The sequence below is a fragment of the Rhinichthys klamathensis genome, unplaced genomic scaffold, assembly GCF_029890125.1.
Source record: "Rhinichthys klamathensis goyatoka isolate OS25496 unplaced genomic scaffold, OSU_Roscu_1.1 h1tg000058l_1, whole genome shotgun sequence".
In the NCBI taxonomy this organism is placed as follows: Eukaryota; Metazoa; Chordata; class Actinopteri; order Cypriniformes; family Leuciscidae; genus Rhinichthys; species Rhinichthys klamathensis.
Window position 1 is genome coordinate 25,001 of NW_026606603.1, and position 14,278 is coordinate 39,278.

Here is a 14,278-nt window from a genome sequence, read left to right on the forward strand (position 1 = left end):
ATGTCCACTGAAACAGGAAGACAGGGTGCGCATATCGAACAGCTCCTCACCTTTTTATAAAATAGTCAATAGCATTTCGTATAGATCACAGCTCAGCCAGAGCTGTTGAGCTCAGTAAAGCCGCAGTTAACCCTTTCTCTAACAGTTTCTCCTCCTAATCTCCTCCATATCACTTTAAAATATAGTATTCTGTGCAGAATCCAAATGGGTCCGATATGTTTTCTGTTCTGCGGCGCCTCGATCATATAATCCGACTCCATTCACCCCAATGCAAATGTACTGTCTGAATCGTTCCCTATCCCCTATATAGTGCACTATGTGCCATTCATCATGTAGAAGATAGTAATGTGTGAACAAGTGAGTGATTTCAGCTTCAGCGTCTATTTATAATGTAGGGGGCGGAGCTTCAGATTCTAGTAGGGCTGTAGTCAAGACCACCTTTGTCGAGTCCAAGACCAGGACTAGTCGAGTCCAAAAAGGTTTGAGTCCGAGTCAAGACCGAGTCCAGGACGGGGAAAAAAAAGTCAAGACAATCATTTTGGGTTATTATTTGTTGATCTAAAAGCAAAAGCAGTGTCACAACACCCAGGATCTTTGAGTATAGACATTCCCCTTGATATCATATCATCTTCTAATCTAAAGAAAACAGAATGATGACATATGGTGATATCTCATAATAGCAATGTTAGAACTGACATACAAACACCAACCCACTACTATTACCACTGCTAGGTACTGTGCGCGAAGATAATCTAGTGTGTGATTGGTTATTAGGTGGCCAGTGTTTCACTGTCCCTCCAATATTATTATGCTCCCATAATAATACTAATGTGCTTACTGGGAACATAATAAAGACACCTGGACTCGGTCGAGACCAAAAGCCATATTTGGCAAGACCAGTGGCCGAGACAAGTCCGAGTCCGAATACGAGACAAGTCCGAGACCACAGAAAAACCAAGACCGGACTCGAGTCTACGGCCCTGGATTCTAGAGAGCATTTGATTGGACAAAAAATCTAATTAGAAGCTGAAGTGCAGTGATGTCATCAAAATTATTGATCCATATGGGTGAAGTGAAAGACTAAGTTTTAAACACTTATCTCTTATAAATGCACATTTTCACATTGTTTTGAGCACGTTAAAAAGCCAAAAAACCTTGGAATCAAAGTAAATAAGCTTTTTTTGTGCATCTCACAAATAAGCACATTTATATCACAGTGCAAAAATAATCATAATCGTGCTAATTAAAATAGCCTTCATTTTAATATGCAAAATATCATTTCTCTTTAGATGTTAAGCATTTGATCAACTCACAATGTCATTTATAATCTTACCTCTCATTATATGCCGAACTATTTTGACGGACCCTCCCCTGAGATTGAGGATCTGATGGACTCTCTGCTGTAACTGGAGGAGAAGACGCACAGGATTGAAAACATTGAGCTTTAACTCCACCTGAGACGATGCCTGTGTGACGAGGGTTGTGTGTGACGCACCTGAGGAACGCCAGCACTGCACATCTCCACCATGATATAACAGATGAGCTGAAGAACGAAGAGTCCGGCGTCGAGCCTGCGCAGGTAAAACTCATCGTCCATCACGTCATCGATGATCTCGCCACGCCGCACCATATCCTGAGCAGCACAAACAGAGGTTAGTGAAAACTAATTCATATTGTTATTTCTTAGTGCAACTGTCCAATCATGCAGGCTGTGTTTTAATAAAATAAATATATGCGCGACCGGTTTCTGAGTGAAGCGGTTTTAGACCGTATGCATGTAAATGAACACAGTGCATATTTTTAATGGCAGCAACCCTTCAAAATAAAAGCTTGATGGTTTAACATTAGAAAATTAATAAATTAAGACGTAAATATCAGTAGTATTTTTATTAATCGATGTTTTTATATTACAGTAAATATTAGTAGTATTTTTATTACTCGATTTTTTTTATATTACAGAACAATAGTATTATTAAAATAAATTTTTTATTTTGTTTAATTTTTTATTTAATAATAATAATAATAATAATAATAATAATAAGTAACAGCACATATTTTTATTTGCTTGCAACCCATCAAAAATGCTTGATGGCTTACCGTTGAAAAATTAAAAAAAATTATTATTACAATATATTTTGCAGTTGGTATATATTGTTTTTATTTAATATTAAATCACAATAAATTATTATTATTTTATTGCTAATGAATTGGATACAACAATAACTTTATGGTTTCTGAAAGAGGTTTGAGAGCTGCTTCTTAGAAAAGGCAAACCCAAGTATGAACACTCGTATTTTTTTTAAGTTTTCCCAAATCGTTTAACTTTGACAAGGATTTGGCACTCAAAAAAATAAATAAATAAAGAAATAAATGCATTCTCCGAATATAATATTTCTACTTTTTTTTTTTAAGATATATATCACCCTACTCACTTTCACCGAATGATTAATTGTTTCCAAATTTAGCTATTCTATTCATCCGTTGAAAATTCGTGTATCTTTTCATATCTAATATATATTGCGGAAAAACTAAATATCGCAACATCAGTTCTTTCCAATATCGTGCAGCCCTAATAGAGGACAATGATGACCTCATAATAAATAAATGCATATTGATTTGCAAGAAAATCCCATGCAGTGATGTATATTGCCATGCAGCTCCATGCATGTTCTCCTCCTGTTAGAAAAGGTTCAGGATAATGATGTCGGAGCTGATCTCAGATCAGTTTAAAAGGCTGCTTTTTCACAGATTTCAGCTTTTCAGCACCTGGAGCCGAATCTAAAGGGACAAAGACATTTGGCATTAGTTGAATGCCGTAATTGTGGCGATTGACATTGGCCTCTCTCCAGGGGATTCAAATCTTTTCCACCATAAAACACTGGGAAGCACATGAACAGAAAGGCTTGTGAACGCTGCAGAAACAGCAGGTTGGCGAGAACTGAAGTGCACAGCGGACACGGGTTGCTGAAGACACACAGAACACAGGCTTAGATCGTTGAGAGAGGCTTTCTGAGAGAATTAGATTGGCCAACACCATTCAGATGTTCTGCAAGAAATATAGATGCTCTCAGTGCAATTCTAAGAACAGAGTGTGATTTAATCCATTAAAAAAATAGGATTTTTGAGCCGGATATGAGGATGAAGGTCAAGTTCCTCCTTTAGAGCATCTCAATTGAGGGTCATCCTTTTCAAACCGATCATTATTTGTGATTTTTCTCCATATAGTGACTTCAATGGGGTCCAACATGTTGAAGGTCCAAATGTCAGTTTCAGTGCAGCTTCAAAGTCTAGGAATAAGAGTCTCATCTAGACAAACCATCCGCCATTTTATACAAAAATAAACATTTATATACTTTTCAACCACAAAAGCTCGTCTTGCACTAGCTGTGATGCGCCACACATTATGTAATCACGTTGAAAGGTCAAGCGTGACGTAGGCGGAAGAACAGACCTAGTGTTTACAAAGCCAACGTGCAAAGACTTAGTCAGACGCCATTTACAGACTCCATTTGAGATGGGAGTTTTTCGCCTTACCCTATATTTATGAACCGGAACACGTGTGACCTTTCAACGTGAATACATAATGCCTTTTTATTAAATGGCGGATGGTTTGTCTAGATGAGACTCTTATTCCTCGGCTGGATCGTGTCGAGACTTTTAATCTGCACTGAAACTCACATTTGGACCTTCAAACCGTTGGACCTCAATTGAAGTCACTATAAGAGTCTTATCTAGACAATCCATTGCTCATTTTATAAATAAATAAACTAGGGCTGTCAGTTAAACGCGTTATTAACGGCGTTAACGCAAACCCATTTTAACGGCGTCACTTTTTTTATCGCACGATTAACGGTCTTTTTGGCCTAGCAAACTTTGTAGTTTTTTTTCACATGCTTTTGCAACAGGACGCGGCATGCGGTGCGCTATGAAACCCATTCATTTCAATGGCTTGCGCCGCGCGAGGACGTTTTGTTGCTTCGTCGACCAAAGCGCAAGCGGATCTAGCTAGACCGGAAACAAAACAACAGGCACGCCACACACACTTGTTTAGGTTTGTGAGCCGGCCAAATAGTAGGTTAACGTTACGTTTTGAGTGGATGACGAGAGCGAGACGCCGAAATGGATGACGATAAGATTCTGAATGGAAAGTTTACTTTGAAAAAGTTGCCAAATGGTTTCATTGACGAGACCAAAGTGATCTGTGTGTTTGGTCGTTGTAAACTGAGCTATCATCATCGCAGCACGTCCAGTCTGAAACACCACTTGATGATGGCCAAGCACACACACACACACACACACACACACAGCTGATGCGAATTCTCCGCCCCCTCGTCAATATCAGGACCTCGTCAGTATTTCTTTCACCCTTTTATTGATGGACAGTGTTACATTGTGTGAGAGATTATTTGCTCCAAGTGAGAATGTTAGTGTGAAATTGAACACAGTATATGTCAATGTTGTTTTCAATAAAAAACATTTGCACAAAGCAAGCCGATCCACTTTTCCATGTTGATAAGAGCATTAAAATGAGAAAAAATAATGGGACAAAAAGAAATCAAGAGACATTTAGAATAGATAAAAATGTGCGATTAATCGCGATAAAATATTTTAATCGTTTGACAGCCCTAATATAAATGTTTATTTTTTTATAAAATGAGCGATGGTTTGTCTAGATAAGACAAACCATTGCTCATTTTATAAAATAATTAACATTTATATACTTTTTAACCACAAATGCTCGTCTTGCACTAGCTGTGATGCGCCACACATTATGTAATCACGTTGAAAGGTCAAGCGTGACGTAGGCGGAAGAACAGACCTAGTGTTTACAAAGCCAACGTGCAAAGACTTAGTCAAACGCTTTGAGTTTTTCACCTTACCCTATATTTATGAACTGGAACACGTGTGACCTTTCAACGTGAATACATAATGCCTGGCGCATCACAGAGCTAGTGCAAGACGAGAATTTGTGGTTAAAAGTATATAAATGTTTATTTTTTTATTAAATGGCGGATGGTTTGTCTAGATGAGACTCTTATTCCTCGGCTGGATCGTGTCGAGACTTTTAATCTGCACTGAAACTCACATTTGGACCTTCGACCGGTTGGACCCCATTGAAGTCACTATATGCAGAAACATCCGGGAATGTTTTCCTCAAAAACCTTAATTTCATTTCGACTGAAGAAAGTAAGACATGAACATCTTGGATGACGTGGGGGAGAGTAAATTATCAGGAAATTGGTTAAGTTAAATCACATTTTAATGAAAAATTAAAAAAGGGAAACATTCATTTTATTAAAAATAATGTGCACTAATGAATTGAGCAAAATAAGACTAGGAACATGTTAATTTTAGGAATTTTAGTTCATACTTTCAGGCTGATTTAAAGTGTGCAAAAAATATGTTCATCATCACTTCGATGTCAGAACAGGTTGATCTTTCGCATTCGTTACTCGAGTCTCGTTACAGAGGTAAAGCCTTCGGCAAGTCAATTACATCAGTGCAAATAACAAGCGGCTTCACCTCCGGGAAACAGAGTGATTTTTACTCACTTCATGTTGGAGAACGGCAGGCTGGCACAGGTGTTAATATGACAGGCAGAACAAAGCAGCGCCGGGACCTGTGATTGAGTCTCACGGGACACGCCGACACCAAATTAATCCCAGCACACCCTGCCAAACGCTTCCTCCGAGGATCCTTTTGAGATTTCCCAAAGAGTGCTGCGGTAAAACGAGATAGCAGGCCGATTTTATGGGTGTCTGTGTTTAGGAAATGCAATTCGGAGAGAATTTGTAGCTGTCATTAGGCAGTAAAAGGAGGCGAGACGGGTTGGCTGACAGCACTCCGAGGCGCTCTTAAACAAGGGCTCTGCTTTGGGTGATATAGTTTTATAGCACTCGGAGAAAGCTGGGAACGCGGATCCATCTGGAGGGAGTGCCGCTGCATTCAGTCGACGGGCGCGAAACAAGACCAGACATTTCCACACTCATATTCCTGTCACTGCCTCTGAGACACGATTTATAGGCCTGAAGAACACGCAGAGGAGGAGAGGCAGATAAGGTGGATGGGAAAACTTGCACTCACACACACACACACACACTCAAACGACACGGTTTTACACCTGTACAAAGACCTGAAACTAGAGCGAGCAAAATATGATCAATGATTTCGCCACAACACACACACACATACCGGTACTCAAACATACACACTCTCACATGCACTCAAACATACACATACACTCAAACATTCACACTCTCTCTCACATGCACTCAAACATACACACACAAACATACACTCAAACATTCACTCACACACACACACACTCTCACACACACACACTCTCACATGCACTCACTCTCACATGCACTCAAACACAAACATACACTCAAACATTCACACACACACACAATGATACACATACACACACTCCAGACACATACACACAAACATACACTCAAACATTCACACACACTCACGTTTACTTAGCTATCTAAATGGGGACTCTCCATAGGCATGTTTTTATACTGTACAAACTGTATATTCTGTCCCCTTACACTAACCGACCCCTAAACCTACAACCTAAACCCATCACACAAAACTTTCTGCATTTTTACATCACAACACACACACATGCACTCAAACATACACACTCTCACATGCACTCAAACACACACATACACACACAAACATACACTCAAACATTCACACACACAACAATACACATACACACACTACAGACACATACACACAAACATTCACACACACACACACACTCTCTCACACACTCATACAGACACACACACACACAAACATTCACACACACATACACACACACTCCACACACTCAAACATCCCCACACACTCACATTTACTTAGCTATCTAAATGGGTACTCTCCATAGGCGTAATGTTTTTATACTGTACCAACTGTATATTCTGTCCCCTTACACTAACCGACCCCTTAAATCTACAACCTAAACCCATTATAAAAAATAAAAAAAACATTTAATTACTTTATTTTTATACTAGATTTACAAATTAGTACGTCTCTAAAGGGGCCGATGATGATCTTGTCTTTGTTATAAATAGCATTGAAAGTACACTTGGATTACTGTATATTTTCCTAGATTTTTAATGCATTTTGCAGACTCAATCTGCTCTGAAACGACGACTAGTTGGTTAATATGATAATTTCTCTTAGTTTGGGGAGAATTTTTTTAATACTTTTAAGATAATGTTTTTTTTTTATTCAAGATCTCTCTAAAGGTGATGATACACAGGGCAACTTTTTGAGCAATGTTGCTGGGCAATCTTGCTGAGCGATTGTTGCTTGGGCACTTTCCCATTGAAAATGGGCAATAAATTTCTATCTGGATAATTTAGATCGGTCGTGGGCCCTGTGTCTCACGTGGTTGCCCATTGACGGCAACATTGCCCCGCAACATTGCTCAAAAAGTTGCCCTGTGTATCATCACCTTAAGGCATGTTTAGAAAGCCCAACCTGAAGCAACCCTGAAAACAGAACGCCTGTCTTAAACACACATTAGAATGGATGAGACACGAGCCGCAGGAGTCCTGATCAGTGCCCAGCTCACATCCACACACACACACACACGCCAATATCCTCCAGCACACACACAACACATACATTACACACGCATGCACGAACACACACACGTAAACCGTATAAATCACGCACGCACACACCGTATAATCACACGCGCGCACACACACACACACACACACACACACACACACACACACAGACAGTATAATCACACACACACACGCACAGTATAATCACCAGATACACACACAGCACAGCCTAACCTACTAACAAAACACACATACCAGTTACACAATGTGGATTAATCACTCCAACCTGCCAATTATCATCCATTAAGATCTGCCTTTAATCATCTCCACTTTAATTAACACTGGCTGAAAAAAGTCTTTAAACACACACACACACACACACACACACACACACACACACACACACACACACACATACACACACACACACACACCTGTGACCACATGCCAATTAAATGCCAACTTAAAAAAAAACGTTGATAATTAATCATAAATTACTAATATTATTACATTTTCTTCTTAATAATAATACTGAATGCACAAGCATCACTGTTGGATGATGATGGGCAGTGTTACGTTGTGTGAGGTGGTGTCCCGCTCCAAACACAGCAGTTGTGACATATTCCCTCCATCATTACAGTTTTGTGTAACTCGTGCCACAGTAAACCTTCTGTCGGCTCGGGCCAGATGGGATTGCTTTTGTTGCCCTTGTACATCGATGAGCCTTGGACGGTTTGTGTTTGTCCCTCTTCAGAAACTGTTGGTAAATTCTCACCTCTGACACACACAAGCCTTGCCGTCTCAGAGAATCCCTTGCCATAATAATGTGGCCCTTGTCAAAGTCGCTCCGATCTTAATTCCTGTCCATTCCTCCTGCATACAACATGTTGATTACGAGAACTGATTGTTTGCTGACCATCTAACCAGACTTTATAAAGTCCCCCTGTGGTGAAAATCAAGCTTTTAATGTTGTTTATGTGTCTATGTGGTGTTTTTAATACGCTTTAAGACAAACCATGTGTAAATTCATAAGTCGACAGCATTGCTGAGTATTTTCTGCTTAAAACTGCAGTGAACCAAAGACAGTCTCAAAAACACGGTTTGAAATCGCTGGTGTTTCTGACGTCACAAACGACCTTGTAACCAATCAGATCAACGTGTGATCGTCAACCAGTGGATCTCTGAGCTGAGGGAGTGAGTGGAGGCGGGGCTCATTTGCATATTCATAGAACCGCGGATACTAAATGAAGCAAGGGTGTCGAGTTACATTCAAGATATTTTAAGGCATGAAGATTTTTTTCCAAGGAAAAAAACGTTTAAATATGTCATTTTGGTGATTAAAGATGAGTTTTAAGGGATACAATTATGGACTTTAATATGTGGCCTTGTTTATGATCAACGGTATTAGCTTCACCAGTGACTGCTCAATGTTTTGGCTCATCAGTGTATGTACATTGATAAATTTTTATTTTTTTTAATGAATAAAAAAAACGATTTATTATTATTATTATTATTATTATTAAGAAGAAGAAATATTAGAAGTATTACAAGGTAACATTATAGTTGTCCAGGATCCACAAAACGATGCCGGTTCTCGCATTTCCATTGACTTGAGGGCCGAATGATGACTGTTACTACATTATCTGCACAGAGACAAACATGCAGCATCACGGTCTTAAGTTCTGAGAACAAATCTGAAGTATTTGGATCAGTGTCTTAACGCCAACACAAGCTGTTTCTGATGTAGCAATGTGGTAACACTTTACTTGAAGGGGTGTACATAAGACTGACATGACACCTTTATAACCATGACATGACATATGTCATGAATATGAAGTAGGGTTTATGCATGCTTATGACAACTGTCATTAAGTGTCTTTCGCTCAATAATGACATTTTGAATGCAAATTTGACATTGTTTTTAGATGTCTTTGTTATGACACCTTGACATAACCATAACATCATAACCTGTCAGTGTCTTTGTCATGACAACTTGACATTAAATTAAGTTAAACTGTCATGTGGTTGGTTTTGACATTGGCTGTCATAAGGCCATTATAACTGTGTCATGAATATTTTTCGTGACCTCAACTACAGTGGTACAAATTAAATTTGTCATTAAACAGTTATAATGGCTTCATGACAGCCAATGTCAAAACCAACCACATGACAGTTTAATGTAATGTTAACCAATAAAGCTAAGTGGTTTCTTAAGTTTGATAATTAATCTGCTATGTCATGTTTATGACAGGTTGTGTTGTCTTAGTAATGTCAAGTTGTCATGACAAAGACACTGACAGGTTATGATGTATTGGTTTATGTCAAGGTGTCATAACAAAGACATCTCAAACAATGTCATATTTCCATTAAAAATGTCATAATTGAGCGAATGACACTTAATGAGAGTTGTCACAAACATGCATAAAACTTCCTTCATATTCATAACATGTGTCATGTCATGATTATGAAGGTGTCATGTCAGTCTTATGCACACCCCTTCAAGTAAAGTGTTACCAGCATTTTAAAATGGAGCAAGACCAACCCAATGATGAGGCTTTTGTTTGGGTGTTTGTTGAGTTGCGACTTCCCATCAGCCCGAGAGTCTGTGAATGTGTGCTCAATCACCGCTCGGTGTAAAAGTTTAACACCGTTCAGTTTTAAAGGCGAGCGGACCAACAAAGAAGCGTGTCGACCTGCAGTCGCTTGATTCTGGTAGGTCTGCTCTTATCTTCACATACAGATCTGCCCTCGCAGAGGAGATACTGCCAATCAAGCGTGAGTGTGTGTGTGTGTGTGTGAATCTTACGTGCTTCTCTCCTTCGATCCTCTTGTCTGCGAGCTGAACGGCTTCCAGGTACTTAAAATGCAGCTCCATGAGTCTGTCAACCTGCAGAAAGAGAGCGAGGGTGAGCGTACGTTACAAATGCACCGAAACGCCACACAAACAGCAAGAAAAGACGTGCCAAATTCACGTTATGTAAACGGCATTCATATTTAACTGCGGCGAAATCCCACACAAGACGAATGGCGTTGTGTTTTTTAAAGACAAAAAGAGACATTTGTCATCCTCTTTCTTAGCGATTCCTGTGACAATCTGAAGACAGAAAACAGAACTGAGGCATGATGCCCATATGGCCGAAATCTTTTAGCTCGTGAAACTACCAATAATGCACTGCTCCTGTCAGAGTGATGAAACAGGGCCCAGCAGGACTGTGAGGGTTATTTTAAGTGTAGTGACTGCTGAGCGATAACAGCACACGTGTTCGTCCAGGTGATGTATGGAGACCCCCGACAGAGACTAAAGGAGACGTATAACACAAGATGAAGCGAACCGCATGAACACAGCAGAGAGAGTCAGGACAACACAGGCCGAAACAATGAGAAAGCAAGAGAGAAAGTATACAAAACAAGTGAAACGAAAGAAAAGAGCCAAAACTGATGGAAATTAAAGACCAACAAACAAAAGAATAGACGAAAAAAGGTGAACAAATCAAAAAGGAATAAATGATAGACTGACAGAATTAATAAAAGAATTTTAAAAAGCCAAAACTAGCTAAATGAAATAAACAAAAAACCTGCGAACAAAACAGCATGACAACAAAACTTAAAAATGCTGAAAAACCAACAACAGTGAACAAAAATCACACCAACAGAACAAAACACAAGGAAATCAAGAAATGATGAAAAAACTAAAACAATAAACGAAAATGGGTGAACAAACCAGCGAATCAAAACCAGCAAATAAAGAACAAATGGAAAAAAAAACTAAAGAATAAATTGAAACGGGTGAACAAACTAACAAAACACAAGAAAATAAAAGAACTGAAAAAAACGGACAAAAAATAAACGCAAAAGGGTGAACAAACCAAAAAAAAAGAAATAAACAATGAAAGATTTAATAAAAGAATGAATAAAAACAAATTAACAAACAAAAAAGAGAAAGAAAAAACAACCAACTTTCACCAAATGAAAGAGCAAACAAAAGAATAAACGAAAATATGTGAACAAACTAAAAAAAAATAGACTGAAAAAAGAAAAAGAAAGAAGGAACAAAAATCAACCAACAAGATCAAACAAAACAAAATTGGAGGAAATAAAGAACACCAAAGGAAAGAAAACAAAAGAATAAATGAAAACAGGGGAACAAACCAACAAATCAAAAAATAAATAAATAACAGACAGTTAATAGACTAATAAAAATGTTCATGTTAGTTCACAGTGCTTTAACCTGTTAACTGTCACCCCACGTTTTTTTGAATATACATGGAAATGCACATTTCGAACTTAAATGGTTGTAATTCAAGAATGCTTTGGAATATAGACGTAAGATTGGTCTCGTTTTAAAGAAGACATTTGGCATTTTTGTAGAAGTGAAATATATTAAGAAAGTGAAACAGAAAAAAAGTTATAGAAGTTTGAGTTTATGAAAATGTACAATGTAAAAAAAAAATTATTCATATTTTATATAAAATATATATTTTATATAATATAATATTTATATATATATTTTCAAATTTTAGGTTGATATCTCAAAAAACGAGCTTTCAGTGAGATTTTGTTTGGGCGCAGTACCGAACGCTTCCACTAGGGCACGACCAGACTCCATTACTGCCCATATAAGGGCGCCTCCATTTCCATATGTGTTTTGAGTGATATGAACCATTATTTCCACAATTTATGAAGTACACATCCTATTCAGAAGTAATATGAGAAGTTTGGCAGATTTTGATATGAATTCAACCTCTAAGAAACACATAAAAATAACAAGTATGTGCGTTATAGCTTGCTGCCACATTACAAATGGTGAATCTATAATTTTCTTCTTTATATTTAAAAAAATGTCAGACCTTTTCTTCTAAAATAATTGAATGGATGCTATGTTTTGAAATCTTGGCATGAAAACAAACGGAGGTTTCTACCCTTCTTTCATGTTCATCACTATTTCAAAATAAAGGTCTAAACACGCCTTAGGAGTACGAAAATATTCTTGTTACAAATTGATAAATTATGGCTCTTCTGTAATTTATTTTGAAAATCAATCACCAAATATGGAAACTAGAGATTGTAAGCTTTCAAATATAGTTTGTCAAGATTAGTTTAGGTTTAGTACAGGATATTACAGTTTTAAAAATGTAATGGATTTGGGCCCACCGGTGGGCCGGTGACACTTAAACTAATGTTAACAGATGCAATTTCTGACCTTAAAAACGCATTAGTAAATGTTTAAATTAACATTATGATTAATAAATGCTGCAGTGTTTTTCATTCTCAGTACATGTGTTAATGTGTGTTTTAGCCAATAAACAAAGATAATAACCGACACGTATAGCCAAGACGGTTATGTTTTGTTTGTAAATGAGTTAGACGGGTGTTCTGTATAATCTTCACGGCAGCATTAAACCCGTCCGCCAGCGCTCTCGGCCGAATATAGAAGCAGAAGATAATAAAGGCGTCGCGTCAGCTGTCTTATTTTTACCTTCTCGCAGTCGTTCTCTGTGAACTTGCTGAGGAGACGACTTCTCTGCTGGCCTTTGAGGTTCCTCAGCATGGAGGCGATGATGGAGCACACATGCTCTGGGAGAAGGAGAAAACAAGCGTTAGTGCCCTCGTTTAACACACTCCTGTCATCCACTCACACTAATCACAGGAACAACGCCGAGCAATGAGGGGGAGGTGACATCCGTGAAAGGCCAATGTGATTTCTAGACTGAGAACATGCAACTGTTGGAGACTAGACGTCCTCGTTCTCCTGTAGTTTGAAAAGTGATTTCGGATGATTTCGCTAAAAGCGGTGCAGAAACGACAGTGAAGTTCACCTGAGAAACTGCAGAACACACAAACCTGATATAAGAGTTCACTTTGAATTGCTTTTATACACTACCGTTCAAAAGTTTGGGGTCGGTTGTGAGTGTGTGTGTGTGTGTGTGTGTGTGTGTGTGTGTGTGTGTGTGTGTGTGTGTGTGTGTGTGTGTGTGTGTGTGTGTGTGTGTGTGTGTGTGTGTGTGTGTGAGTGAGTGAGTGAGTGAGTGAGTGAGTGAGTGAGTGAGTGAGTGAGTGAGTGAGTGAGTGAGTGAGTGAGTGAGTGAGTGAGTGAGTGAGTGTGTGAGTGAGTGAGTGAGTGAGTGAGTGAGTGAGTGAGTGAGTGTGTGTGTGTGAGTGAGTGAGTGTGTGAGTGAGTGAGTGTGTGAGTGAGTGAGTGAGTGAGTGAGTGTGTGAGTGAGTGAGTGAGTGTGTGAGTGAGTGAGTGAGTGAGTGTGTGAGTGAGTGAGTGAGTGAGTGTGTGAGTGAGTGAGTGTGTGAGTGTGTGAGTGAGTGAGTGAGTGAGTGAGTGTGTGAGTGAGTGAGTGAGTGAGTGAGTGTGTGTGTGTGTGAGTGAGTGAGTGAGTGAGTGAGTGAGTGAGTGAGTGTGTGAGTGAGTGTGTGAGTGTGTGAGTGAGTGAGTGAGTGAGTGAGTGAGTGTGTGAGTGTGTGAGTGAGTGAGTGAGTGAGTGAGTGAGTGTGTGTGAGTGAGTGAGTGTGTGAGTGAGTGAGTGTGTGAGTGAGTGAGTGTGTGAGTGAGTGTGTGAGTGAGTGAGTGTGTGAGTGAGTGAGTGTGTGAGTGAGTGAGTGTGTGAGTGAGTGTGTGAGTGAGTGAGTGTGTGAGTGTGTGAGTGAGTGAGTGTGTGAGTGAGTGAGTGTGT

General features: G+C 39.0%; 1 protein-coding gene across 1 annotated transcript in view; it reads right to left on the minus strand.

Annotated features, from left to right (window-relative positions):
* ctnnbl1 (catenin, beta like 1) overlaps nucleotides 1-14,278 on the minus strand; it is an 81,330-nt gene that overhangs the window by 9,599 nt on the left and 57,453 nt on the right. Inside the window, 4 exon segments of the mRNA XM_056248756.1 lie at nucleotides 1,334-1,406; nucleotides 1,496-1,633; nucleotides 10,405-10,485; nucleotides 13,075-13,172. Coding sequence (XP_056104731.1) covers nucleotides 1,334-1,406; nucleotides 1,496-1,633; nucleotides 10,405-10,485; nucleotides 13,075-13,172 — 390 coding nt within the window.